Here is a 27,568-nt window from a genome sequence, read left to right as displayed (position 1 = left end):
TTCTTCAGCTATATTCATCTGTCTGACAAAATTAAATCTTCAACTTTCTTTCACATCTCTGTGGAAGTTGTTTCCACAGGCCACCCAGTGTGAAGGTCATCGTCAGTGGACTATCTAGTATCTACCCCACTTAAACTGCTTGCTGCAAAATTTTACTTTATAGGATGATGGGGCAGACTTGCCATAAATTGCAGTCCTGTGTTCATGATCTCCTTTGGCTTTTTCCGTTCTTTTATAAGAAATTTTATCACTGAACGGTGCTCTAAATCTTACTTGATTTGCACGAGGACTCCTGACATCTTGTCTCTTGGAATGTTAGATTCGCACTGAGCCACAACTGTGCATGAGTAACCTTGAGACATGTCTCAACATGCACAGACTTGTTTCAACATGCTTGCTGCTTTCTTTCCTACTCAAGTAGATAAATTATTGAACGCCCCTCATATATGCTATGAAGTATGAAGCAGGGTTGATTGGTGCTTCACCTCAGTACTTTTTTTTCCCTTTCAGCACAATATGCCCTTCTGGAGAATCACCAATCATGGAGACCTTGTGTCACTCCACCAAGCATTGGAACTAGATTTTTTGTGACAAGCAGAGAAGAATTAGTAGTTTTCTCCAAGCCTCTGTGTGATTTAAAGGGAGGACTTATATACACATACTCCTCAGAGCTCTTGGAGTGCCAGTTTCCACCATGAAGAAATATGATCTGCTTACTATCTTGGGGAGTTAGTGTCATTTTATACAAGGACTGAGTACTTAAAAGGTACTGAAGCATTTTTATGAACATAAACAATCATTGGATTCTATGAAACAATGTTTTAATTTTTTTTTTTTTCCAAATGAGGGAATTCTTGGGACTGGATGACGTTCTACCTTGTGGTACACATCAGGAAAGAACAGTTCATTTAACTTGAAGTTATTGTTAGGCAGATCTTTCTGGGGACTATAATAATACAATCAGCAAACTGGTCTGTGTAAATATGTTCCTAAGCCTTTTCTTACTTAACTTTCAGAGGTTTGATTTTTTTTTTTTTTTTTTCAAGGAAATGTAAATACTTCATTTTTCTAGAGAAAAAAAAGGGGTCTGGTGTTAATGGAAGAGATAAATATTCTCCCTTCCTATCAAGCCAAAAACCGGCTGTCAATTTTCATAAAAATTTTAAAATACCTCTGCCTATGAACGTACCTACTGGCACTTTTCATCATTGTTTTACACAGATGTTCGTGGGGTTTTTTTGGTAATCATTTCTAAAAATGAAGAGATAAAAGTTGATTTAAACACAAGATTAGAAGGACGAGGAGTCTTCCCCCCCCCTCTTTTTCTCCTGCAGGGAAAGGGGCTTCTGGTTTCATCCATATTACTTGTGTGGTTGGGGGGTAAGTACTGAGCCATAACTCAGTCCAATGAGTGCTTCTGCTTTCACTCCTGGTTTCAGCAAAGTTGGGAATGCTGTTTAGATGAACAGTCCTAGCATGCCCTAAAAACAAGATATAGGGAACTGACAGAAGTGACTTACCTATGTACTGGAACCAAGCAGTGAATCTTTGACTTGGTGGGAGTGTTCACCTTAGTACCTTTTTTATGACACTTGGAGTCCAACCTGAAGAGCTGGTTTCTTCTTTTTAATTCTCCATATTTCACTGATTTGACCAAAATGAATGTAGAGTAACATTTTCCTCTGTAGCTAGCTAGTGCTTTTACACCTTTAAGCTAAAAAAATAATAATAATAATAACCACATAACAGCTTAGTGGGTTTTGTTTATTGCAATTTGATTAAAAACCTTTAAACAAATACATCAAATCATTTTACAGAACAATACATATATAATATTCAAACATACAGTACACAAATAACAATGTACAATAAATGTATAGACAACCACTGAAAGGAAAAAAAGAGTAGGCCAACCTGTGGCCACTTATCCACCTATGCAAATCAAAAGTTTTAATGAAGAACTGGATTTTAAATCCTTAGAATATGACATTTCTACCATAAGACCAAAAGGGAAGAAGTAAGGTAGCAAAAAGGAACTGCCGAATTGCATCAAAATGGATTCTTGATAGAGGTGGAGTAGTCAACAGAACAATTTGTGATGAGCACAGTAATCAAGATGATGTGTATGGAGTGATCCAATCAGCCAGATATCTAGGAGTGTCTGTGTATCAAGCTTGATGAGCTGGCCTCAAAATCTTAAACTTAAAATTATATAATATTGATAACAAGTATTTACAAATTAAGTGTCAAATGATCCATTCTACGAGCATCAGCTGGACTGCAGTATTTTCAATGCGCTTTACTCTTTCAGTGGAATTCAAACTAAGAATACTGGAAAGAGAATTACAGTAATCTCATAAAATACAAGAACATGCATTAGTGTTTGGTGTTTATCCTCCAAAAACTTGTGAACCAATCAAATCGGTTGCAATGCAAAAAAAAGATTTATCAACTGCAAAGATTTATTTAGTAAGACATAAATCCAGTAGTGGCCACATTCTTTTCTGAAAGATCTTATAAGGCTACATGTTGTATTAGAGGTTGCATAAATAGATGCGTTCAGCATGTAAGCACAAAAATTATACATACAGGGTGGTCCAAAAGTAGATATACAGTATTTATTCATTATTTCTTTTTATTATACAGGTATCACAAATAACATTTGTGTGAAGTTTTTGTATCGAGTTACATCATTTTGCTTGTACTTGATTATTGTTAAGTACTGTACTATACCTATAAAAAAGAAATAATGAATAGGAAGCACATTCATAACTCAAAATTAATGAAGACAAAATTAAGCTTCAAGAGGAAGAGAATAAGTTATTAAATGACTTTAAGCAAAGCCAGACTTGAGTCCATCTGTGCAAAAAGTCATAATTAAAGACCAAACTAAAAAGCACTCCATTACAGATTCCCACCGATAAAGATCAAATGATGAGGGATTTTTGTTGTACTGATTATCATTGGAATCAAAAGTAGAGAGTTGCGCGGGGACAGAAATCAAGCCCGTCCCCGCCAGGAGTCAAACCCATCCCCACCCGTCCCCTCTGGAACCAAATCCATCCCTTCCCGTCCCCATAAACTTCAGAAGTAGTTATTTCATTTAATTATGCTACTGAATTAAAGGTTCTGGTAGAGACCCATTTACAAATAAGCAAAGACACTATTAATTTAGAAATATTAATTGGGAAGAATACATATTTTGTAAATGGGTTTCTACCAAAGCTTCTAATGTAAATATAAAATATAAATACTCAGCTGATGAGGACCCCCAAGCTGTCAGATGAGGACTTCCTCTGCTGTTGGCTGGGGATCCCTTTTGCCAAGCTTGGCAGGCAGCAGTAGCGTCCTTGAGTCACAGATGCTGGCACCTCAGTGGCTTATGTATGTTACCAGTGACTACTGCGCTTGGTGGAGGGGAGTTCTGGCTGTCTATAGAGGAGGTCCTCCTCTGGCGGTGCTTGGGGATCCCCACCAGCCATAGGGTCAGCAAGTACTTCAGCACTGGAGAAATAAAACCAGAAATGCACTTCCTTTTCTTTTGAACACGATACAAAAACATCTACTATATACATTACCCAAAGTTAACATATTTTAGTCAATAAATTCCGTCTTTTACTTTTGTTGTTTAGAGACTTTTATTTTTTCCATCAGGTTGGTCCCAGTTGGGGGTTGTTTTTTTTTTTCTGCTTTCCCGTCTTCTGTAAATTCTTCTGTTGTCCATTGGTTCCTCCTACCATGGTCCAGCATTTATCCCTCTCTCATGTCTCATCCCCCAGACCATGTGCAGCATCTTTTGCCTCTGCCCACCAGCCCCATGCCCAACATTTCTCTTTCTATCACCCCTCTCCAGCACCAAGCCGCATCTCTCCTTCCATTCCCTTCACCACTATATTCAACATTCCTCCCTCTTGCATCCCTTTCAATCTGTCCCACTGTTCCCTTTCCACCACAACATTTCTCCCTCTCATCTTTCTCTTCCCTATCATCTGTACCTCACTCCCCACCTATGATCAAAAATTCTCCTTTCTTCCATTCCCCATGTACATGACCATCTCTCTTTCCCTCTCACTGACACACTCACACCCAATTCTCCCATTCTATTACCTCCCCCACCTCAGCATCTTCCTCTCTTCATCCATCCTCTCTCCCAAGTTCATGCCTTCTTTGTCCAAAAACACACAACCTCCCACGTTTGCGTCCCTCCAGATAACAGCAGGGGTTGGAGGCAGCATTAATAAATTAGGAGCTTCTGTACCAAAGAAAATGTGCACATTTATTGGAAGTCACTCTCTCTCCTGTGAGCCAAAATGTTTTGTTAGCTAAACATATAAGGTAAAAACTGCACACATAGAACCTTAAAACTACCAAATACACTGGCAGTGCAATTAAAGTTTAAAATTTCAAGCTTTTCAGCTAGACATGGGCAAGAAAAAAAAGCTCTGAAAAAACAAAGTTTACTGGGTAGGTCAAGACTCTGACTGTGAAAGTTCAGTGAAACAGCGTCTCTTTTGACCCAGTCTTGAAATAACACGATAGCACTGTAAGGACTCTGAATAATCCAGGGAAAAGGTAGGCACTTACCCTAAGAAGGTAATGTATTTGGGATCTGAAGCTAGGCCAGCATCGATTGTTAGAGAGAGGAACTGTGAGTTCAGCTGGGCTCTTGCCTCCTGGAGTTTGACTTAGTTTCAATTCCACAGCAGCCCATTGAGAAGCACTGCGAGCCTGCAGACATTGGAGGGAAGGCTTTGTGTCAATCACGTGCAGCATGTCGGCTCTGATAATGGGGAACACTTCCGGTCCGCTGTGTGTGTGCTGTAGTGCAGGAAAAGAAGACGAGCCTCTTGGCTTGAGCTGCTTCCAACCCCGCGGGATCCCCAAGACCACGAGGGGCGTCCCCACGGGATCCCCGTGACCCTAGGTGGCGTCCCCATGGGATTCCCACGACCCGAAGGGGGAACCCGCGGGATTCCTGTCGCCCCCGTTCCCGTGCAGCTCTCTAATCAAAAGTAGGCATCACTTTGGCGCCTGTAAATCAGAAACACCTGAATAGACTTGAGGAAAAGAGGCTTTCATGAATGGTAAACCTAATCATTTTAAAAGATACAAGGTCATGGGGAAATGTTAAATAGAAGACAAGCCACCCAGGTTAATATTTGGAACAGTTCAGCTAGTACTCTTCCTTTATTAGCTGAATAGAAACATGATGGCAGATAAAGACCAAATGGCCCATCAAGCCTGCCCATTCACTATCTCCTCCTCTCCCTAAGAGAGCCCACGTGTCTCCACCACCTCTTATCATACAATTACCACCCTTACTGTAAAAAAAATTATTCCCTTAGATTACTCCTGAGCCTATCACCTCTTAACTTCATCTCATTCTGGAGCTTCCTTTCAAATGAGACTTGCCTCATACTCATTTATGCCAACTAGGTATTTAAACTTCTCTATCATATCTCCCCTCTCCCACATTTCCTCCAAAGTATACATATTGATATCTTTAAGTCTGTCCCCATATGCCTTATGACGAAGGCCACCAACCATTTTAGTAGCCTTCCTCTGGACTGACTCCATTTTGTTTATATCTTTTTGAAGATGAATTGTACACAATATTTTAAATAAGGTCTCACCAGAGTATTATACAGGGGCATCAATACCTCTTTTTCCTACTGACCATACCTCTCCCTTTGCACTTTAGCATCTTTCTAGCTTTCACTGTTGTCTTTTCAACCTGTTTGGCCACCTTAAGCTATCACACCCAAGTCCCACTCCTCCTTTGTGCACAAAAGTTCCTCACCCCCTATACTGTACCATTCCCTTGGGTTTTTGCAGCCCAAATGCATAACCCTGCATTTCTTAGCTGCCAAATTTCAGACCATTCTTCAAGCTTCATTAGGTCCTTCCTCATGTTCACACATCAGGGGTGTCTCCTCTATTGCAGATTTTGGTATCATCTGCAAAGAAGTAGTAATGCTGTCCATGATTTTGATAATAACCAAGACTCATAAGTCATTCTGGTTAAATAAGAAAGATTTCTGTTGCTTTAGCAGAAGTGTTGGTCGGTCCTCGAGGGCCGCAATCTAGTCGGGTTTTCAGGATTTCCCCAATGAATATACATGACATCTATTTGCATGCACTGTTTTCATTGTATGCTAATAGATCTCATGCATATTCATTGGGGAAATCCTGAAAACCCAACTGGATTGCAGCCCTTGAGGACTGACTTTGCCACCTGTGCTTTAGTGGCTCCCAGTTTAAATCTGTTCCAGTTACTAATTGAATAACTTAACCTCCTTCCATTGCACTGGGAAGAATGGGTTGTGATTCTGAAGCTGTGCCGTCCCTCACAGGACATCAATCAGTTGAGCGTTAGTTGATTTTTTTTAATTTTTTTTTTTTTTAATAGAATGAGCAGTATACCCAGCTTTTGCTGAATTTGCTTTGTCCCTGTACTTTCATAATATAAAGAAGTGTGTTTTATTTGAAAATTATATCTTCCTCTAGGATTGTTCCATTGCTACTTGCAGGTAAGCAGGCCTATCCCATCCTATATTTTAGGAATCTAAGATTATTCATGCACATAAATTCCTTCCTTCCCATGCTTGTGTTTCTTGACCATGGACCACAAATAGTGATGCCTCACAAATTTGAACCATCAGTCACTGTCATTGTCTCCTTGGAGGTTTTTGTTGTTTTGGGGTTTTTTTTTAGAATCCTAAACCTAGAGGCAGCAATCATATGTTCATACAGCTTCCACGCTTGTAAAGGTACAGATTCATTTCTGAAAAAGATTTCTAATGAACAGTCAAAATAGGGATGACCTGGCATGTTTGGATGGGTTTTATATGTGCTAATGTAGCCCTATCCTTAAACATTCTAATGATTCTGTTATGTCCCTTCCGAATTCCATACGCTTGGTGTTCAATCTCAACCTGCAATCCGGGAGTTGCAGAAATCCAACACGTTTCTGAGCACAAGCTCCACTTCCTTAGCCTGAGAGCTAGCAAGCATATCCAGTTACAATTTCTTCAAGCAATCCGTACAAAAGTTTTTGCAGTTGCTCTGCTTCTTTTTCTTATTTTTTCACTTTGTTTGTTTTCTCTGCGGTTTCAGTGCCTTGAGGCCCATTCCTGGTGGTCCCCTCTTGGAGAAAAGGACGCAGTCCCATGTTGCCGGACTGCTGCTTCACAAAGAAACTCTGGTGGATCTGTAAACCAGCCTGCTGTGTGCCACTATTCCTAATATCGAGGTCCATTCCCCTGGGAGTTTGGTGGCCCACTGACCTTGTCACAGGTTTCAAGCACAGGCTTTATGTGTATGGAGTGAAACCCACCCAGGATTCAAGGTGCAGGCTGCTTTTCCCGTCCCTGAACATGTGGCGAGGATCCGTAGGGGCAGAGGTCATAGTCGATGTCTGGTTGGCTGGCAGTCCAAAGATCTTCCACTCTGGTCATTTAGAGAAGTTTCTGAGGCAGAAAAATCCCTTTTCCTCCACTCTGCTGTTTAAAATTGCTGACAGGCAAAGCACTGCAGAACTGTGAGTACCCTCCATTATTTCCTATGGGAACTTCAGCTTGTGGATTGTTTAAAAATTCGTTTTTCACAGTTTCCAAGGATAGTGTCCAGGTCTCCCACCTCCCCAGACCCAAAATCTCTATTTTTTTAATTTTCAGGTTTGTTTTGTTTTTGGCACGAATTTCCTGATATCAACCATCTTGGGTTTTAAACAATCTTTTTTTCTAAGTTTTTTATTTCTGCTCAAAACCCCTCGATTTGATTAAAAATCATTTGGGATGGACTCCCCAGCCCCTAATCTGTTGAATGTGGACATTGATTTAGCTGGATTGGCGCCAGATGAGCGACCATGTTCCATGTGCCATAGCAAGCTGGAGGAGGGGGCGGGAGCTTCAGACTTCACCTCCTCCAACTTCTCTTGGGCTGGGAAGCTGGCCTGGGTCCATGTCTTCATAAACAATCTCGCCCAGAGGCCAACCTGGAGTCTGGCGCAAAACGCCTGTGTTCCAAGTCTGGGAACTCTTTTGGCACAGCAAATGTGCATCAGAGCCCTGCCTTGGTTGCAGGGTGGTCCTTTTCACTGGATTTTATATGGGTTCTCTGAAAGAACCTATTCTTTTGAAGCAGCCGGTAGGCATGGCGGGTCTTTCTTGGTCTGTTATGCTTGTGGCAGAGCTTCCTATTTGGGAGCCCTCTCGTCTGGCTGTGGCAGACCTCGATTGCAGTAATTGCCATGCAGATGGCCAGCATCCATTGATCTACTTCTATATTGGATCCTGCTGATACCTTTGCTAGGACTGGTCACATCGGCTGCCAGGAGCATCCAGATTTGGGTGGTGACCTTTCTGTCACAGATTTTTAAGCAGGGTTCTGTCCGTTCTTTTTATTGCTGATGTTCTGAAAGAGCTCCATTTGGATTCTCCACCGTCCACTTCTCAGCCTTCGGTCATGGACTGTTCTCATGTACTTTCTTCCATCCGGTCCACAACTCTTTGGTCTGATTTCAGAATAATGTGATACCTCAGAAAGTTCTTTCTGACCTTCTAATACTATGTCTAAGCTTTATCCCCTGAATCCTGATTTTCAGCAGATTTTTGAACAATCTGAGGTAGATTCCTCTGTGGCTTAGGTTATCCAGCATGCAGCCTTCCCTAGTGATTGGGGAGTGAGGTTTAAGCACTCTTAGAATCGCAGGGTGGATATTATGTTGAAAATATTTTTTTTCTAGTGGCATCTTTGGGTATCAAAGCGGCAACAGCCACTTCCTTCATTGCTTGTGCCTGTCATTCTGGGCTTCGCAGTGCATTCTCTGTGGAGGTGCATGCCTGTCCTCCGCTGGTACTGGATGGTGTGGATTATGTACTGGCATCTTTTATTATCTCATTTGAGTTCTTAGGGGCGGGAAGGCACTCGCGCATGCGCGGTGCGGCAGTCACAAATTTTCTGAAGTTCTACAAGCAAGTTTGCATCCGGGCTCCGTGGATGACGTCACCCACATGTGAGAATATGCTGCCTGCTTGTCCTGGGATAAGAATCTGTCCCTTGGACCAGGAGGGTGGCATGCTGTACTGCTGGGTAGAAGCACATCTTCTGTCTCTCTTGGTGGCCATGTGGCCAGAGTCGACAGTGTTCAGGCAGACTTCCTCAGCCGACAGATCCTGGACCCAGAAACATGGTCCCTCTTGCAGAAGGCGTTCTGTCTGATCGTACAGCACTGGTGTCAGCCCCAGGTAGACTTGTTGGCTTCGGTAGAGATCTTGAAGATCAGGCACTTTTACAGTTGACTAACGGTAAGGAAGCTAAGGCCGGTTGCCTTGGTTTGACCCTGGCCAGCTCATGTATGTGTTCCCTCCATGGCCTCTGGTCGGTCGGGTCCTCAGATTGGCTTCATCACCCATGGTATGCAGATCTCATCAATCTTCAGTGGGATGAGAAACTCTGGCTTCCTTTTCATTGATATCTTCTCAGTCAGGGGCCGGTGCCCATGGAGAACCCACAGCACTTTGGTCTTGCGGCATGGCTCTTGAGTGCTCAGCTCAGATGAAATGCTTTTTTTCCAATGTAGTTATCTCGACTCTTTTGCGCTCGATGAAACCCTCTACTATGGTGTCTTATGCCAAAGCCTGGAAGGCTTTCCGACAGTGGTGTGCTCAGGATTATGTGGAGCCTGAGAGGGCTCCCATTTCAGTAGTCCTGGTTTTCCTTCAGACGGGCCTGGTAAAAGGTTTAGAAGTGGCCTCCCTTAAAGTTCAGGTTGCAGGCCCTTTATGTTTTAGAGCGTGCAGAGGTGCTAGTTTGCTTACTTCTCATTTAGCTGGGTCTGGGTTTATGAGAGGGACACTTCATTCGTGGACCTCCCTTGCATCTTCCTTTCCCTTCATAGAAACTTGACATAAGAACATAAGAAGTTGCCTCCGCTGAGGCAGACCAGAGGTCCATCTTGCCCAGCGGTCCGCTCCCGCGGAGGCCCATCAGGCCTAATTGCCTGAACAGTGTCCCTGTCTAATTTTGTAACTGCTTCTAATCCTCTAATCCTATCCCTATAACCTACCTTTACTCCTATCTGTACCCCTCAATCCCTTTGTCTTCCAGGTACCTATCCAAACCTTCTTTGAAGCCTTGTAGCGTGCTCCTGCTTATCACGTCCTCCGGTAGCGCATTCCATGTATCCACCACCCTCTGGGTGAAAAAGAACTTCCTGGCGTTTGTTCTAAACCTTCCCCCTTTCAATTTCTCTGAGTGCCCCCTTGTGCTTGTGGTTCCCTATAATTTGAAAAATCTGTCCCTGTCTACTCTTTCTATGCCCTTCATGATCTTGAAGGTTTCTATCATGTCTCTAAGTCTCCGCTTTTCCAGGGAGAAAAGCCCCAGCTTTTTCAGTCTTTCAGTATATGAGAGGTCCTCCATACCCTTTATTAGTTTAGTCACTCTTCTCTGGACTCTCTCAAGTACCGCCATGTCCTTCTTGAGGTACGGCGACCAGTACTGGACACAGTACTCCAGGTGCGGGCGCACCATTGCACGATACAGTGGCAGGATGACTTCCTTCGTCCTGGTCGTGATACCCTTCTTAATGATTCCCAACATTTTGTTCGCCTTCCTTGAGGCTGTGGCGCACTGCGCCGACACCTTCAATGATGTGTCTACCATCACTCCCAGGTCTCTTTCAAGGTTACTCACCCCTAGCGGTGATCCCCCCATTTTGTAAGTGAACATCGGGTTCTTTTTCCCTACATGCATGACCTTGCATTTCCCTATGTTGAAGCTCATTTGTCACTTTTTGGCCCACTCCTCCAGCACTGTAAGATCCTTTTGGAGATCTTCGCAGTCCTCGTGTTTTCAACCCTGCTGTATAGTTTGGTGTCATCCGCAAATTTAATAACCTCACATTTTGTTCCTGCCTCCAGTTCGTTAATAAATATATTGAACAGGAGCGGTCCCAGCACCGACCCCTGCGGATCTCCGCTCGTTAACATCGTTCTGCAGGGCCTTGGAGAGACCCCTTTCAAACCACTGAAGGATGTTTCTCTTCTGGATCTGACAGTCAAGACTGTCTTTCTGGGCACCATTGTCTCAGCACGGCGTATTTCAGAGCTTCCAGCTTTTTCATGCAGGGAACACTCTCCATATTACAGACGTGGGTGTAGTTTTCTGTACTGTACCTTCCTTCTTGCTCCAGGTGGTTTCTGCCTTCTATGTCAACCAGGAAGTTAGTTGGCGTTTCCTTCCACAGGCACGGAACAGAAGGACCAGATCTTGCACAAGTTGGATGTCGGGAGAGTCTTGCTCCACTGTTTGGAGAGGACTACTGATTTCCAGCTGTCTGATCGCCTATTTGTCCTGACTGCTGCGCCTCGCCGGGGTTGATCGGCATCCAAGACTTCGCTCGCTCTATGCATTTGAATGGCCATATCTGTGATACTTCGCCTGTGGCATGCAGCCGCCAGTTCTCTTAAGGCTCACTCAACTGTTGCTGCATCGTGGGCGGAGTTTCGTGCAATTCATCCAGATGAAATTTGCAGGGCAGTTACTTGGTCTTCTCTTCATACTTTTACCCGGTTTTCCCAGGTGGATGTGGTGGCTCATTCTAATGCTGTTGGGTCCTCAGTATTGAGGGCAGGTTCTCCTGTCCCTCCCTAGATGCTATCATTGCTTTGGTACATCACTTAACGTATGGAATCCGGAAGGGACGTAACAGAATGGAAGATTAGGTTTATACCTTTGATAATCTTCTTTCTTTTAATCCTTGGAAGATTCCATATGATCTGCCCCCTCTGTGTATACTCAGTAGTTTGGAATAGCCTGCTTCTTTCTGCCTTGATTATTCTCCTTTCAGGCTTGAATGCTTTCCAGCCAGTTGGCAGATCCTGTGGGGAGTTTTCTATGAGTATGTGCATTACAGAAGGCCTTTTTTTTGGCATGCTCGTTGCACACAGCAGGTTAGTTCTACACAGGCTAATTTCTTGTTGTAAACCACCTAGAATAAGGTATTGGCGGGATAGAAGACATCAATGTAATGTAATTAAGTGTATTTTCTGAGTTGCCTTTGTGCCTGTTTATTACTTGTTCATATTTTGCAGAGCAGACCAGTTCAGGGCTTGTTTATGTTGCTGGGGATCTTCCCCTGTACACCCTTGTCATGGATTTGTTCAGGTTTGTGGCTTGGCTTTGGGACTTAACTGGATATGTTTGCTAGCTCTCAGGCTAATGGGGTGGAGCATGTGCTCAGAAAACTGTTGGATTTCTGCAACTCTCGAATTGAACACCTAACTTATGGAATCCTACAGGGACCAACAGAAAAAAGATTATCAAAGGTATAAACCTAATCTTCCAATGGGTATCAACAACAAACTTAATGTTTGCTAATGTGCATCAGCATTATTTCATCTCATGCATTATTTCATCTCATGGAAGCACCTAGTCCAGGGGTGTCAAACTCAAATCACATAAGGGGCCAAAATCTAAAACACAGGCTAAGTCGCGGACCAAATTTTTTATTAAGATACTTAGGACCTCTTCTATCAAACTGTTTTTAGCGCAGAGAGCCGCACTGAATGGCCCATGCTGCTCCCGATGCTCAGAGTTCCTTTGAGCATCGGGAGCAGCGCAGCTCTCTGTGCTAAAAACTGCTAGCGCAGTTTGATAGAAGAGGCCCTTAGTCTTAGTAGAAATACAAAGATACAACCTTTCCAACCCCATGCCAGCTCTGTGGTATAAACAATATAAATTTTAAAAGACATTTTCCTCTCTCTTTTAGGTCCTAGTTCACGTTTGCTGTCTTAACACCAGCTCTGACAGGATACACATTTCAAATCTGACATATTGTAATCACAAAATAGAAAATAAAATTATTTTTTCTACCTTTTGTTGTCTGGTCATTTTGTTTTTCCATCATATTGGTCCCAATTTCTCTTTCTGTTTTTTTTTGTCTTATCTTCTACTAATTTTCTTTCCAGTGTCTGCTGTCTATTTTTTTCTCCTTTTCTCTCTTGTTCTATTCCCTCCTTATGCCTGTCTCCAATGTATTGATTTTTCTCATTCAGCTTTAACTTTTTCTTTTCTTTTTTGCCACTGTCCACTCAAATCTTGCCCTCTTTCTCACCCTTCATTTTAAATTTTCAGCTACCTCTCAATTCTCCATCTCCTCTCAGTCCCTAGCTCTCCTATTTCCCATATCACTCCTTTCCCAGCCTCCCTATTTCCTTCTGTCTACTCCCCATTACCACATTTCTCCTCTCTCTCACCTTGGTCCAATATTTTGTTCCCTCTCTTTTTTCTGTTGTTCTTCCCTCCCCCCTTGATGCTGAACAATGAGATGGAAAAGAAAAAAAAAAGATGCTGCATCTCTCTCTCCCTTCCACCACCAGGCCTAACAATTTCTCCCTCCCTTCAATCCCAAGATCCAACTTCTTTCCCAACTGCCCCCCATCCCATCTCTCCCCCTGTCTGCCTGCTTCCCCCAGATCCACCATTTCTCCCTTTCTCTTCCCAACAGTTGTCCCTTCAAGTATCTCTTTCCCTCTTCCTCCACACCACCCCAGGTCCAACCTTTCTCCCTTCATATTTCTCTCTCTCTCTCTCTGTCTTCCCTCCTGTGCCAGTCCCTCTCTCCTCACAGCCCAGCCCAGCATGTGTTCTCTCCCATGCCGGTCCAATGTCACCGTCAAGCTGAAAAATCTGCCGGCCTCAACAGTGATTCAGCAACATTGTCCACGACTCATCTCCAATGAGATGCAACTTCTTGTTTCCGCCTGGGTTGACCACAGCAGACAGAAAGCAGGAAGGGGAGCCACAGACAACATTGCTGAATCGCTGCCGAGGCTGGCAGATTTTTCAGCGTGATGGCGACATGGGACCAGCGCAGGAGAAACATAAGAATGCCACTGCTGGGCCAGACCAGTGGTTCATCATGCCCAGCAGGCCGCTCCCACAGCAGCCCTTAGGTAAAATATCAGAGTCCTAACTGAGTCTAGCCTTACCTGCGTACGTTCTGGTCTAGCAGGAACTTGTCTTGTCTAACTGTCTTGAATCCCTGGAGGTTGTTTTCCCCTATTACAGCCTCCAGAAGAACATTCCAGTTTTCCACCACTCTGGGTGAAAAAGAACTTCCTTATGTTTGTACGGAATCTATCCCCTTTTAACTTTAGGGAGTGCCCTCTCATTCTCCCTACCTTGGAGAGGGTGAACAACCTGTCTTTATTTACTAAGTCTATTCCCTTCATTATCTTGAACGTTTCAATCATGTCCCCCCTCAGCCTCCTCTTTTTAAGGGAGAAGAGGCCCAGTATCTCTAATCTCTCGCTGTACGTCAACTCCTCCCGCCCCTTAACCATTTTAGTCGCTCTTCTCTGGACTCTTTCAAGTAGTACCATGTCTTCTTCAAGTACGACGACCAGTGCTGGTCGCACCATGGCCCAGTACAGCGGCATGATAACCTTCTCCGATCTGTTCGTGATCCCCTTCTTAATCATTCCAAACATTCTGTTCGTACTTTTCGCTGCCGCCGCACATTGCATGGACGGCTTCATCAAATTGTCGACCAGAACTCCCAAGTCTCTTTCCTGGGGGGTCTCTCCGAGTACTGCACCAGACATCCTGTATTCATGTACAAGATTTTTGTTACCAACATGCATCACCTTACACTTATCCACGTTAAACTTCATTTGCCATGTCGCGGCCCATTTCTCGAGTGTGTTTATGTCCTGTTACAGGTCATCGCAATCCTCCTGCGTCTTTACTACTATGAATAACTTCGTATCGTCTGCAAATTTAATCACCTCGTTCGTCGTTCCAATTTCCAGGTTGTTAATAAATATGTTGAAGAGCACGGGCCCAAGCACCGAACCCTGCAGCACTCCACTAGTGACGCTTTTCCAGTCCAAGTATTGTCCATTTACCCCCCACTCTCTGTTTTCTATCCAATCAACCAGTTTTTGATCCACGTGAGTATTTCACCCTCAATCTCATGGCTCGCAATTTTTCGTAGTCATTCATGCAGGACCTTGTCAAACACCTTCTGAAAATCCAGATATACAATGTCGACCGGATCACCTTTGTCTATCTGCCTGTTAACTCCCTCGAAGAGTGCAGCAAGTTTATCAAGCAAGATCTTCCTTTGCTGAAGCCGTGCTGGCTGGTCCTCATCAGGGAAAACATGCTGGGCTGTGAGAAAGGATAATTTGGGAGCACTGCCGCGGGCCACATAAAATGGCCAGGCGGGCCAGATTCGCCCCACGGGCCTTGTGTTTGACACCTGTGACCTATTGACTTTGAGAAATGCTGACTAAAGATGAAGATAATCATTAGATCTAAGGCACTGAATTCTATTTTTTTCTATTTTCAGTGAGTTAAATATTTAAAATAATCTGCTATATTTCTCTGTAAGCCAACTATCATATTGGTTCATGATTTAAAATGGTTAAATTTAGCCTCTGGCCTAATCATTAGTGTTCTACTGGAATTTGTTCCCGTCTGTCTTCAAACCTTTTCCTTTTGGAAATACTGCCAAATGCTGCCCTTGGGAAGAATAAGGTAGATAGGTCAAATAGTGGCTTAATGGTGAGCAACATTGGAGCAAGCTCAGAGACCTGCATTCTACACTGGAAAGAAGACAGTTATAGAAGAGGAGCGAAACTATGCACATAAAGATGATAAATGGAAATAAAAATTGTTTGGCTGTCAATTGAGGTTTTATAAGCAAAGCTACTTTTGTGGTATGCTTGGTGGTTCTAACTATCCAGCATAGCGTAAGAAAGAGATGGCTACAGAAGAGCAGAAGGTGACAGCTAGAAATAGCTTCTGACTTTCATATTTATTTATGTAAAACCCAAACATAGTGCAGTAATTGTAACAGAAAGGAGAATGTGTAATATTATCTTGGGGCACTCTGACCTCTTTTGAGATATCAGCTTAGTTTCAAGATAGCAATTTTTCTTCAGTTCTTTGAATTATGTGCAAGGTTTGTTTTGTTTTTTTACAGCAATACATTTGTGCCATGCAAGAAAAGGTTTATAAACCTTTCAAATCTAATACGTATCTGCCAAATAATCTACATAGTTATTTAGAACTCTGATGGGATTAGCTCCAGCAATCTGGTTGCGTGTCTGCAATATGATGCTTTTTCAAGAGTCCAATTATAATTATATTTAAATTTAAACAATTTGCACTTGCTTCAATTACTTCACTGGACCACTGTCGACACGGCCAGTTTTCACTTCCTGCATTAGAGTAGAGGTTCAGTTGTTAACAACATTCTTCTTTAGTGTCCCTCCAGACTGGCACAGAAACAAATAGGTTTATGTAATGTAATGTAATGTAATTTATTTCTTATATACCGCTAAACTCCGATTAGGATTCTAAGCAGTTTACAGAAAATAGACAATAGGGTGCATTGAAATAATAAGTAATAAAGGTTAACAGAGAAATAAACATTAAATGATACAATAAAAATAAGATAAATAAATAATAGGTACTTTGAAATTCCCTTAATGTCCCGAAGGCTCACAATCTAACTGAAGTACCTGGAAAAATAACAATTATTTGAGTAATAAAAGTAAGAAATAGAAATGGAAGAAAAAATAAGAAAATAAACATTCTAACAAGACTACATTGATCTAAGGACTTTGAAAGGTAGAAAAGAAGAGAGATAGGAATAGCTGCAGAAAGGGGGAACTGTTGAGCAATAGAATTTTGGAGAAATTTAAATGTTAAAAATAAAACAAAACAAGGGGCAAATCAATGAATAAAATTAACAATAAAATATAAACTGGAAAAAAATGAAAATAAAAATCAGAACAGTCGGATTAAAGTCCAGATTGAGATGACTTCACTGCTAGGCCGCCAAATTTCACCAGGTATCATCCGATCCTTGCCAACACACCGGAAGCCCCAGATCCAGTGTCTCTGCTTTTCAACTAGAGTTGCGCGAGGACAGAAATCCCACCCGTCCCCACCAAAATTCCACCCATCCCCACCCGTCCCCGTGAGGAATCCCACCCATCCCCGTGAGGAATCCCCTCCGTCCCCACCCATCCCCGCGAGGAATCCCCTCCATCCCCACCCCGTGAGGAATCCCCTCCATCCCCACCCTTCCCCATAAACTTCTGAAATAGTTATTGTATTTAATTATGCTACTGAATTAAAGGCTCTGGTAGAGACCCATTTACAAATAAGCAAAGAGACTTTATTAATTTGGAAATATTAATTGGGAAGAATACATACTTTGTAAATGGGTTTCTACCAGAACCTCTAATGTAAATATAAAATATACTCAGCTGATGAGAACCCACAAGCTGTCAGCTGAGGACTTCCTTTGCAGTTGGCCGGGGGTCCCTTTTGCCAAGCTTGGCAGGCAGCAGTAGCGTCCCTGAGTCACAGATGCTGGCACCTCAGTGGCTCATGGATGCTGCCAGCGACTGCTGCGCTTGGTGGAGGGGAGTTCTGGCCATCTCGAGGAGGTCCTCTGCTGGCGGTGCTTGGGGATCCCCACCAGTCACAGCAAGGGTCAGCAAGTACTTCAACACTGTAGAAATAAAACCAGAAATGCATTTCCTTTTCTTTTGAACACAAAACAAAGACATCTGCCATATACATTTCCCAAAACTAACATATTTTAGTCAATAAATTCTGTTTTTTACCTTTGTTGTCTGGAGACTTATTTTTCCATAAAGTTGGTCCCAGTTTCTTTTTTCCACTTTCCCTTCTTCTGTTGCTGTCCATTGGTTCCCCCTACCATGGTCCAGCATTTATCTCTTTCATCTTTCGTGCCTGCCCACCAGCCCCATGCCCAACATTTCTCCTTCTATCACCCCTCTCCAGCACCATGCCACATCTCTCCCTCCATTCCCTTCACCACTGTCTAACATTCCTCCCTCTTGCATCCCTTTCAATCTGTCCCATTGTTCCCTTGCCACATTTCTCACTCTCATCTTTTTCTTCCCTATCATATTCTGTACCTCCCTCCCTACGACCAAAAATTCTCCTCTTTCTTCCATTTGCCGTGTGTACACAACCATCTCTCTTTCCCGCTCATTGACACACCCACACCCAATTCTCCCTTTCTATTTCCTCCCCCACCTCAGCATATCTTTCCCTCCCTTCCTCTCTCCCCAGTTCATGACTTCTGTGTCCAAAAATGGACTCCCTTCCACCACTTCATTTGAGTCCAGATAACAACAGGGGTTGGAGGCAGCCTGCAGCACGCCATATGTAGCCGACCCAGAAGTCTTCCCCTGAAGTCAGAGCTGACATCGGAGAGAAGGCTTTGCATCAGTCTGGCGGCGGCTGAGGTTTCAGGTGGGAGGGGGTAGATACTGGATGTAGGAGGTGAGAGGAGACAGACTGTAGATAGAAAGGGGGAGGGATCAGACACACTGGATGAAAGGGGAAAGATAAGACAAGCTGGAATGCCTGGGGAGAGAGAAAAAGACAGATGATGGATGTAAAGAAAAGGAGAGGGGAGGAAGACATTGAATGGAGAGGGGGAGGATAGAAATGGAAGGGAGGAAAGAGAAAGATGGAGCAGACGCTGAATAGAAGGGGAGAAAGAGAAATGAAGCAGATGCTGGGCTGAAAGGGGGGAAAGATGGGCAGATGCTGGATGGAAGGGGGAGAAAGAAGGGTGGATGATGGATGGGATGACAGAGGGGGCAGAAAAGAAGAAGAGCAGAGATCGGCATCCCCTACCGAGAATGGAATCAATTCTGCATTCCCGGCCTTTGTATGAGGGAGGTCTGGTGCCCCAGAGTAAGGAGCCTTGCAGCCATAGAGCACGGGACCAGACTTGGGCAGCCCTGCTCTAGAGCATTCATTTTTGTCATTTCCACTTTTCAGCACTTTCAGGGAAATAAAACATCAAGAACAATTGCTGTTTTTTTTTACGATAACTGAAGTGCGGGAAAAGGAAAGGTGTTGTGAAGATCCTTAATTATTCATGAAGCTCACGTATGACATTTGATGTTCAGTTCACTCATTGGATCCGTACGCCGCTGTACATTAACGACAGCTCCTCTGCATGGTTTTGGATTTTATTGATTTCCAATAAGAATTTGCCTGATTTACAGGTAAAATACCTGCTTCTGTTTACCATGTTCTCGCTCCTCTTGTTTTACATACCTGTACTTTAGATGACGTATGCTGCGGATGGGCCTAAATTCTGGCGATGCAGGCATGCAGCTTAAATACAAGCCCGGCGTCACGGCGGGAAATAGCTGTGCTGAGCAGTGAACTCAGCACGTACAAAGCTGAAAGCCTTGCTTGCTGATTGGTCCGGCGGCCCCGCCCCTCCGTGCCGCCAGACCAATCAGCAAGCAAGGCTTTCAGCTGTGTACGTGCTGAGCTCACTGCTCAGCATGGCTGTTTCTGCCGCGACGCCGAACTTGTAAGCTGCATGCCTGCATCGCAAGAATTTAGGTAGGCCTGTTTTCATCCCTGTGGGAGTCCCTTGGGCCAGGGGGCGTCCCCGTGGGAGTCCCGTGGGCCAGGGGGGCATCCCTGTGGGAGTTCCGTGGGCCAGGGGGGCGTCCCCGTGGGAGTCCCGTGAGCCAGGGGAGGAACCCGCGGGATTCCCGCGATCCCTGTTCCCGTGCAGACCTCTATTTTCAACTCGACCGAGAAGTTCACATCCTCCTCCTGCATGCCATACCTGATGAACTTGACTCTTTTTGGACAGGTATTGTGCCATTTTGACCGTGCGCAGCTCCTCGGCAACCATGCCATCCGGGCTAACCATGGCCTCCCCTTCAGGTGGAGACTAAGATACTAACTTTTGGCTACAGTACAAGTGAGCTGTGCAGTCCCTATTATAATCAGTCTTTTCTTAGTCTCTAGCAGGTGGAATGATAATCTTGTACAGTCTGTGCTGAGATTTGTTTGCTATTCGTTAAGACTGATTGTAATAGGGACTTCACAGCCCACTGGTACCATAGCCAAAAGTTTGTATCTCAGTCACCACCTGCTGGCAGAGGAGCGTAAACCCATCTGTTTCTGTGCCGGTCTGGAAAGACTAAAAGAGAGAAAATTTTTCATTCAAAAGATGGTGCCGTCCATTTTAGTGATGCTAATTCTTTTATTAGCGTCACTGAAGTGGTCAGCGCCATCTTTTGAATGAGAAGAATGTTGTTAACAATCAGACCTCTACTCTGATAACAGTAAGCGAAACAAGAATTTAAAAAATTGGGGGGAAACTGTTCAGAACAATCACTGTGAAGGCAAAAATCCAATGATGAAATGGGTGGTTGTTTGAATCCCAGAAGTGGGTTATACAGCCTTCTCCAGAGAATCTTTAAAATATAGTAACAAACATAGTAAATGACAGCAGATAAAGACCCGAATGGTCCATCCAGTCTGCCCAACCTTACCCACTCTTTAAATTACTGATTCAATTTAATTTTTTTTTTCTTCTTCTTAGCTATTTCTGGGCAAGAATCCAAAGCTCTGGTGCTTAGGTTCCATGTACTGAAGTCTCTGCCAAAGCTCACTCCAGGCCATCTAAACCATCCCAGCCATCGAAGCCCTCCCCAGCCCATTCTCAACCAAACGGCCATATACAGACACAGACCGTGCAAGTCTGCCCAGTACTGGTCTTAATTCTTCAATATTTACACTGGAAAGTGATATGTGAATATTTAAATGCTATTCATCGCATGTTTCACTCACAGGGTTTGAAAGTGTAAATAATTATGAAATGTGCTAGGGCTTTTATTGAATATCTGCAATATAATGGACATCTTGGAGAATGCAAGGAGATTATCACCCTTTTGGATAACATATCTGCTCTGCAAAGAAGGAAAGGCATATGTTTGTTTGCATTTTTCCACATAGGGGCCCTTTCTTTTATGATCAGATGCAACCTTTTCTGACAAATTTCCAGTGGGCATAACTAGAGCCCAGAATTCTGTTTGAGGGTTTTTTGTCTTTTGAATGGCACTGGAGTCACTGGTAAATTCTATATAGTCCACTTAATGTTAGGCATAAGGTTACCAGATTTCTTCTTCAAGAAAAGGACATGTGGCCAAGCCCCATTTTGCCCCTAGCCCTGCTCCCTCACCTCCTTTCCCAAGCTATGCATGCTGAGGCCCTCTAGAAGTGGCCCTGAGCTCGGGAAACTTGGACAAACTACAAGAGTTTGAAAATCCATATGGGCATCCATAAAGTCTTCTAAAGAAGACATTCAGAAATTTCACGGACATCTGGCAACCCTAGTTAGACACCTACATTGGCGCACCTAACTTAATTGGTGCTGATAATTGGCACTTAACACCTCATAATTGCTGTTGATTGGACTTAATTGAAAGGTGCCTAACTCGAAAAATGCAATTCACATCTAGTCCAAAGCACCTTTCTAAAAGTGGGCATGGGATTGTGGGTGTGCTTTTGAATTCAGCGCCTCTTTTTGAATTAGGCACCAGTATTTAGGCAAAGAAAACCCTGGCATAAATATGGTGCACCTAAAGTTAGGACACCTAATGACACTAAGTGTGATTCTAAACTGTAAACCTAACTTTTATAGACTCATACTTAGTGCTGCACTAGTCGGCACCTATATGGAATATTCATTCAGGATTGACTTGTGTAGATCATCCCAATTTCTACATTGCAGTCAGATCCATTGTTTGTCAGACAACATTCCGTAGATCACAACTGCCTCTGTCTTGTCACCAATGAGGTTAGTAGGGTAGGTTTGAAGATTACTGCTTTTAAGCTCTTCAGTTGAACCTAGAAGAGCCCCATTCAGAATGGTTGATATCTCAGGCCATTGTAGCTTCTGGGATATTTATAGCAAACATACATAAGAACTACTGTAGTTTACCTGTTGAGGTTGCCTTAGGAATATTGCAATTGTTTAGGACCTTTTGGAGAGCAGTAGAAGAGGAAGTAGTATCTTACAATATATAGCAATTTCTTTACAAACAGAGCATTATGAGATGACCCAGAGGCTCGGTAATCAGTGCATATTACCGTGCCAAAGACCTGAATTTGATTCCTATGCTAGGAATTCTTTAAAAATTGCCCAATGGAAAGGGACACTATGGAGACATTATTCAGTCTCTGGGAACAGAGAACATCCACCATCACACAGCAGCATCACTTCATGTTGAGGGCCTGCCAGAACATGCTTCACTCTCCACTAATGTGCGGCCATCTTTGAAGCGGTTGTACCACTCCTTTATCTGTGTGGTGCCCATCGCTTCGTCCTGTTGAATCTTGCAGATCGTTTCCACTTGGGAATCGCCAAGCTTTACACAAAATTTAATGCAGTAGCGTTGTTCAACTTTTTCTGTCATTTTGACAAATGAAAATCGGATGACGCTCACTTACACTTCCTCACTCATCGGCGGTCTGCTGGCAAATGACAGCTTCTGTAGGTGGGAAAAAATTCAAGCATGCGCATTAGGGTCGCCTACATACGTGCACCAAACCACATCTCCCTAGCTTTATTTGTTTACACAAGAAAAATTAAGGTCTGATACATTTTGAACAGCCCTATGCTAGGATCCTTCTTACAAATTGCCAAATGAAAAGGGACACTATACAGAGGCATTCAGTCTCTGGGAACAAAGAACATCCACCATCACTCAGCAGCATCACTTCATGCCAGATTTATGGTCTACATTAGCTGCCCATCTAAAGGGGCTGCAGCTTATGGCCATTAATTTCAGACTTACTTCAATGGCAGGGCCAGGTTGTAAAGAATATCTAAATAGGGGAACAATAATGCATAGTTGCAAATAAAGCTTATAACGCTACTCTTCCCCTCCCCCCAACTGAATTGAAAATCTAAATGAAACAGGAAAACTGCCATACCAGGAATAAAATAGGATGGCTGTAGAACTCCGTGTTGAGAGGCCCTCACTGAGCCAGTCATGGTCTAGTTAGCTCATATGGGAAATCAGTGAGGTAAATGTCTGGTTTAGGCTGTTTGCTATGACATAGAGGTATTTGGTCATTGGAGCCCAATTCTATTTATGCTGCTTAAAAAAAAAAACAATGCTGTAATTCTATGCCACTTAATTAGTACTAAATCATATACCTTCCCATAGAGAGTGCTAATTTGCATACTGCAATCTTATTATATTTGTCATACAGCTACATGTAAATTGCTTAACAGATAGAGGCTACATGTGTAAGAAATTTTTTGTATGGACCTTCAGAATGCAGTTGGGCACTGAATCCTGCCAGCTGCTAAAGTCTTCATCAGTCCAACTTTTGAAACATGCATGTCGCGAGAGGTGGTTTTGATGAGATTTGAAAAAAACAAAATCTAAAGCTAAGTAATTTAAATGGATTTTTATACGAATAGTCGCACAACTAAAATCTTTATACACCAAAAAATATTTTAAAAAGTCTAAAAGGATGAAGAAACTAATTTATAGATATTTTCAATAAAAGTTGGACTGATGAAGACTTTAGCAGCTGGAAGGATTCAGTGCCCAACTGCATTCTGAAAGTCCATACAAAAAATTTCTTACACATATAGCCACTATATGTTAAGCAGTTTAATGTAATAAGATGTAATAAAAGTAATAAGATTGCAGTATGTAAATTAGTACTCTCAATGGGAAGGCCTAAAAAACCAGGCACCGACTAATGTGGTACTAAGTTATGCACCATGTATAGAATCATGCTTAGTGCCATCTAAGTGCTGCTATGCATCACTGTCTTCAAAAAAAATCCCCTGGTTATAAATTGCAGTTTCTTAAATTATTGGCTCAAATATATTTTTACACTTCACAAGCTTCAGCATTGCCACTTAGTGCTCAAATGATCTCATTGCACGAAGATTTATACCCCTAGTTCGTCATTAGCTTCTCTTATTTTAATATAGCTCTACAAGCATTATTTCTTTAAAGTGCAATCTTTGTTAACTTATCTTAAACGGCTTTGTCCATTGGCCAGGGGTAATTAATCCAACATGTTACGCCACACCATGGCTTTATCAAGGATTTCCCCTTATCCTGCTGAGAAACAATTTGGCCAAAGTAAGCCGCTAATGATGAACTAGGGCTGTAAAAGTGCAATTAAATAATTTGAGCCAATAATTTAAGAAACTACAATTTATAACCCTAGGATTTTTTTTAAGATAGTTTGATATATATATCTTGGGAATATCTGTGTGCATTTTGTTGGCTATGTATCACTAGGCATTCTAGCTTAGGCATACCCTATTTATGCCAGGGTTTTCTGGGCCTAAATGCCTGCACCTAAGTTATGCGATCCACCCCTAACCTCACCCACGTTGAGCTACAGACTTTAGACAAGGTATGTGCCACTGTGTGCTCTGCGCCTACAAACTTAGGCGCCTAACAAAATGAACGCCAATTATTGGTGCCAATTAAGCCTATCATTTAATTACTGTATGTGCATAACTGTAGGCACCATATATAGAATTCGGTGGTCATATTAAACAGCTATAACTTGAATATTAGCTGGCCTTGGAGAAGTTCAATTGGCCGCTGGCAGAAATGTGATTCTTGTCTTTCACCCATTCCTTCTCTGGGATATAATCCCTCACATGAGTTGTTGGTTTCTCCAAAGATCCTTCTCTTTATCAAGATCCCTCCATGTTTGAAATTTATAAATCTTGATTTGTAATGGGATTTACTGTCACTGTGAAACACCTGGTTTCTTGTTCTTAACCAACCTGACAGCAGAATGTAAGAAGACAGTGCCTTATTCCTCCACGCTTCAACTTTTGAAATGCTTAATTGTTTCAGGATCAGATCATGTAGACTTTGGCTGTCAAGTGCTATCATTCCTGTTCCCTATATGTACTGCAAGAATGTTGATTTTAAGTTTTCTTTAGATAATTGCTCATGAGGGATTACAACCCTATTTCTAAGCACTAGTCTGGGCTCTGTTCTAGTTTCCTCAGAGCAGTGGTACTACCTGCGCTCTGTAATATATTGTCTAGGCTTTTGGGGTGGGGTTTCTTCCTCTGTATTTTACATATGTTACAATTCTTTTTCTTAAGCATTATCATCTCAATACCTCAAAACATTTGAGAATCTCATACAATGCAATCAGAAAGTAGGTGTGACTGTGAGTGACACGGCTGTATCTGATTTATAAGTGAATTTAATTACAGAACTGTGTCCAGCTGCTTCCACTGCTAACTGAGATTCTTGACAACCTCAGAGGGAAGGAAAAAAAACTGTGGAGCTTCAACCACTGCTCTGAAAGAAACAAGAGCGAGGGGGAAACTCTTTAATAGGAGATGGTCTATATGAAATTATTTATGAAATCTGATCTTATGACAGTGTAAAATATTTTGTAACTGAGATAACCTGGTATAATTACTTGTTGTAGTAATAAAGTTTTATCTTGTATCTTTTATCACCTTGGATGCATTAGTCTCGGCATCATGGTAAACAATTTTCATGCAATGGATAAAGGTAGAGGCTGCTTGCTGATGGGTGTGGTCACACAATAAACACCAGTATTTCCAGCTTTATAAGATGCTTTTCTGATTAATAACCTTTCCTTTAAGCAGATTTGCTTTACTAGAGCTAACACACCTCTATGCACTACCGATTTGAATTGGTTCGACGTCAGAAGAGGGGCAGGACCACAGCAGAGGAAATGTGCTGTGGAGGCCGACGGGAGCCTGCTAGGATTGCTACCGCACCGGCAATCCTCTGCAGGCTGCTGTAATTAGCTTTGAAGGTGAGGCCAGGGGGAAGCCAGAAGACACTAGAGAGAAGGGGAAAATATGTCAACCTTCGGGGGAGGGGGGCCAAAGAGATATGCATATGCCAGACTAAGGGGGGGAGGGAAAGAAATAATGGGTCTAAAAACAGGAGCGGAAGAGATGGAGATAAGGGATGGTGTGGAGGGGGATTAGAGATACTGGATAGGAGAGTAGTTGGGAAGAGAAATGGAGAGATGGTGGATCCTAAGGTGGTGGGGAAGGAGGGAGAGATGCTGGATGAAAGGGTAGTTGAAAAGGAGAGATCCTGGATCTGGGGATGGTAGGGTCCATTGCTGCAGCTGCGGGGATAGAGACAAAAAAAAGAAAGGAAGCCAGAGCTCCGGGGGAGGTAAGGGAAACAGAAAGGGAGGACAGAGATGGAAGATAGATAGCACGAAGCAAGAAGAAAATGACATGAACAGGAGACCCTGGCAAATGAGTTATCAGAAGGAGAGAGCAAAGGGGGTAGGATTGGTGAAGAGGCTATAAAATAAACCCACCAAGATGTTTGAAAAAGAACACCCAATTGGACAGGAAAATCAAATCAAAAAATCAATAGGCTGAATCGAAAATTTTTTTTCCTGAATCAGGCAGTACTACTATGCATATTAGTAGATTGTGATGGCTTTATTTCATTTGACACGATTGACCTCCAACCTATCAGAAACTGCACAGATAGGTCAACATTCTTATTCCTGATTTTGTCCCTTATTATCACCTCATCTAGAATACTGTGTACAATTCTGGAGACCGTACCTTTAAAAAGATATATATAGGATGGAGTCTGTCCAGAGAAGGCTTCTAAAATGGTCGGTGGTGTTTGTCATAAGGCGTATGAAGACAGACTTTTGCCAAGAAACCAGACTCTGCATACAATGCAACACAACACCACAAAAACAGTAATACATGTCCTCTAATACTGTGCGAAATATAAAGACAGTAGATGTAAATTTTAAAAAACTGATACATAACAATCACTTTACAAATTAACAAATAAAAATAAAACAAATAATGAGAAATAAGAAAATACCATTTTATTGGACTAATCACCGTAAGCTCGGTCCCCATCCCCGCAAACCACCTGATTCCATCCACACAAGCCTTGAATTGTTTTATATTGAACTTATTATATTAAAGTATAAAAAGAAACAATATTCTGTACAATTGTCAATTTATAAATCAGCGTCTTCTCCCCACTCTCTCTTCCCCATTTCCCTTCAGCATCCTCAGCCCACTCTCTCTCCACTTTCCTTCAGCGCACGCACATAAAAACAAGCAAGTCATTTTATATCATTTTCATTCTATTCATTCATAGAAATTAAAGTCTAAATAATGCCAGTCACATAACAAAACATGATTTTACAAAAATAATTCCCTGCACAGTCAAGCTTGCAAGGATTACTAGATGTCTTTCAGCAGCTCCCCTCTCTCCCTCCCCCTTACCTTCGTGGCCAAGTCAAAATGATCTACCAACAATAAAATTTTAAAAACACAAAGCACACTGTACGCAGAGAAAATGTTAATTATCATTTATATTCCGTGGGTTTTCAAAGAAGTCAAGGCAGATGACTTTATGCAATGTCACCTCAATAACAACTGTACAAAAGTAGACAAATATACCCCCTCCCTTTTTACTAAACTGTGATAGCAGTTTTAGCGCAGGGAGCTGCACTGAATGCCCCACACTGCTCTCTACGCTCATAGACTCCCTGCGATAAAAACCGCTATTGCGGTTTAGTAAAAGGGGGCCATAGTGCAAAATATAGACAGCATACATAAATTCTCAAAACTGACACATTTTGATCACTAAATTGAAAATAAAATCATTTTTCCTACCTTTGTTTGGTAATTTCATCAGTCTCT

General features: G+C 42.6%; 1 protein-coding gene across 15 annotated transcripts in view; it reads left to right on the top strand.

Annotated features, from left to right (window-relative positions):
- EYA3 (EYA transcriptional coactivator and phosphatase 3) overlaps positions 1 to 22,253 on the top strand; it is a 243,135-nt gene extending 220,882 nt beyond the window's left edge. For 14 of the 15 annotated variants that reach the window (XM_033954471.1, XM_033954464.1, XM_033954461.1 and 11 more), the window contains one exon: positions 511 to 1,753. In XM_033954471.1, the coding sequence (XP_033810362.1) occupies positions 511 to 591 (81 nt within the window). In that variant the 3' untranslated portion in view covers positions 592 to 1,753. Of the gene's footprint in view, positions 1 to 510; positions 1,754 to 20,425 lie in introns of those variants that run through there. The other variant, XR_004540320.1, reaches the window with a different exon arrangement.
- The last annotated feature ends 5,315 nt before the right edge of the window (positions 22,254 to 27,568 follow it).

The sequence above is a fragment of the Geotrypetes seraphini genome, chromosome 8 (assembly GCF_902459505.1).
Source record: "Geotrypetes seraphini chromosome 8, aGeoSer1.1, whole genome shotgun sequence".
In the NCBI taxonomy this organism is placed as follows: domain Eukaryota; kingdom Metazoa; phylum Chordata; class Amphibia; order Gymnophiona; family Dermophiidae; genus Geotrypetes; species Geotrypetes seraphini.
The sequence above is the reverse complement of the archived record's forward strand: the minus strand, read 5'-3'. Positions and strand labels throughout refer to the sequence as shown.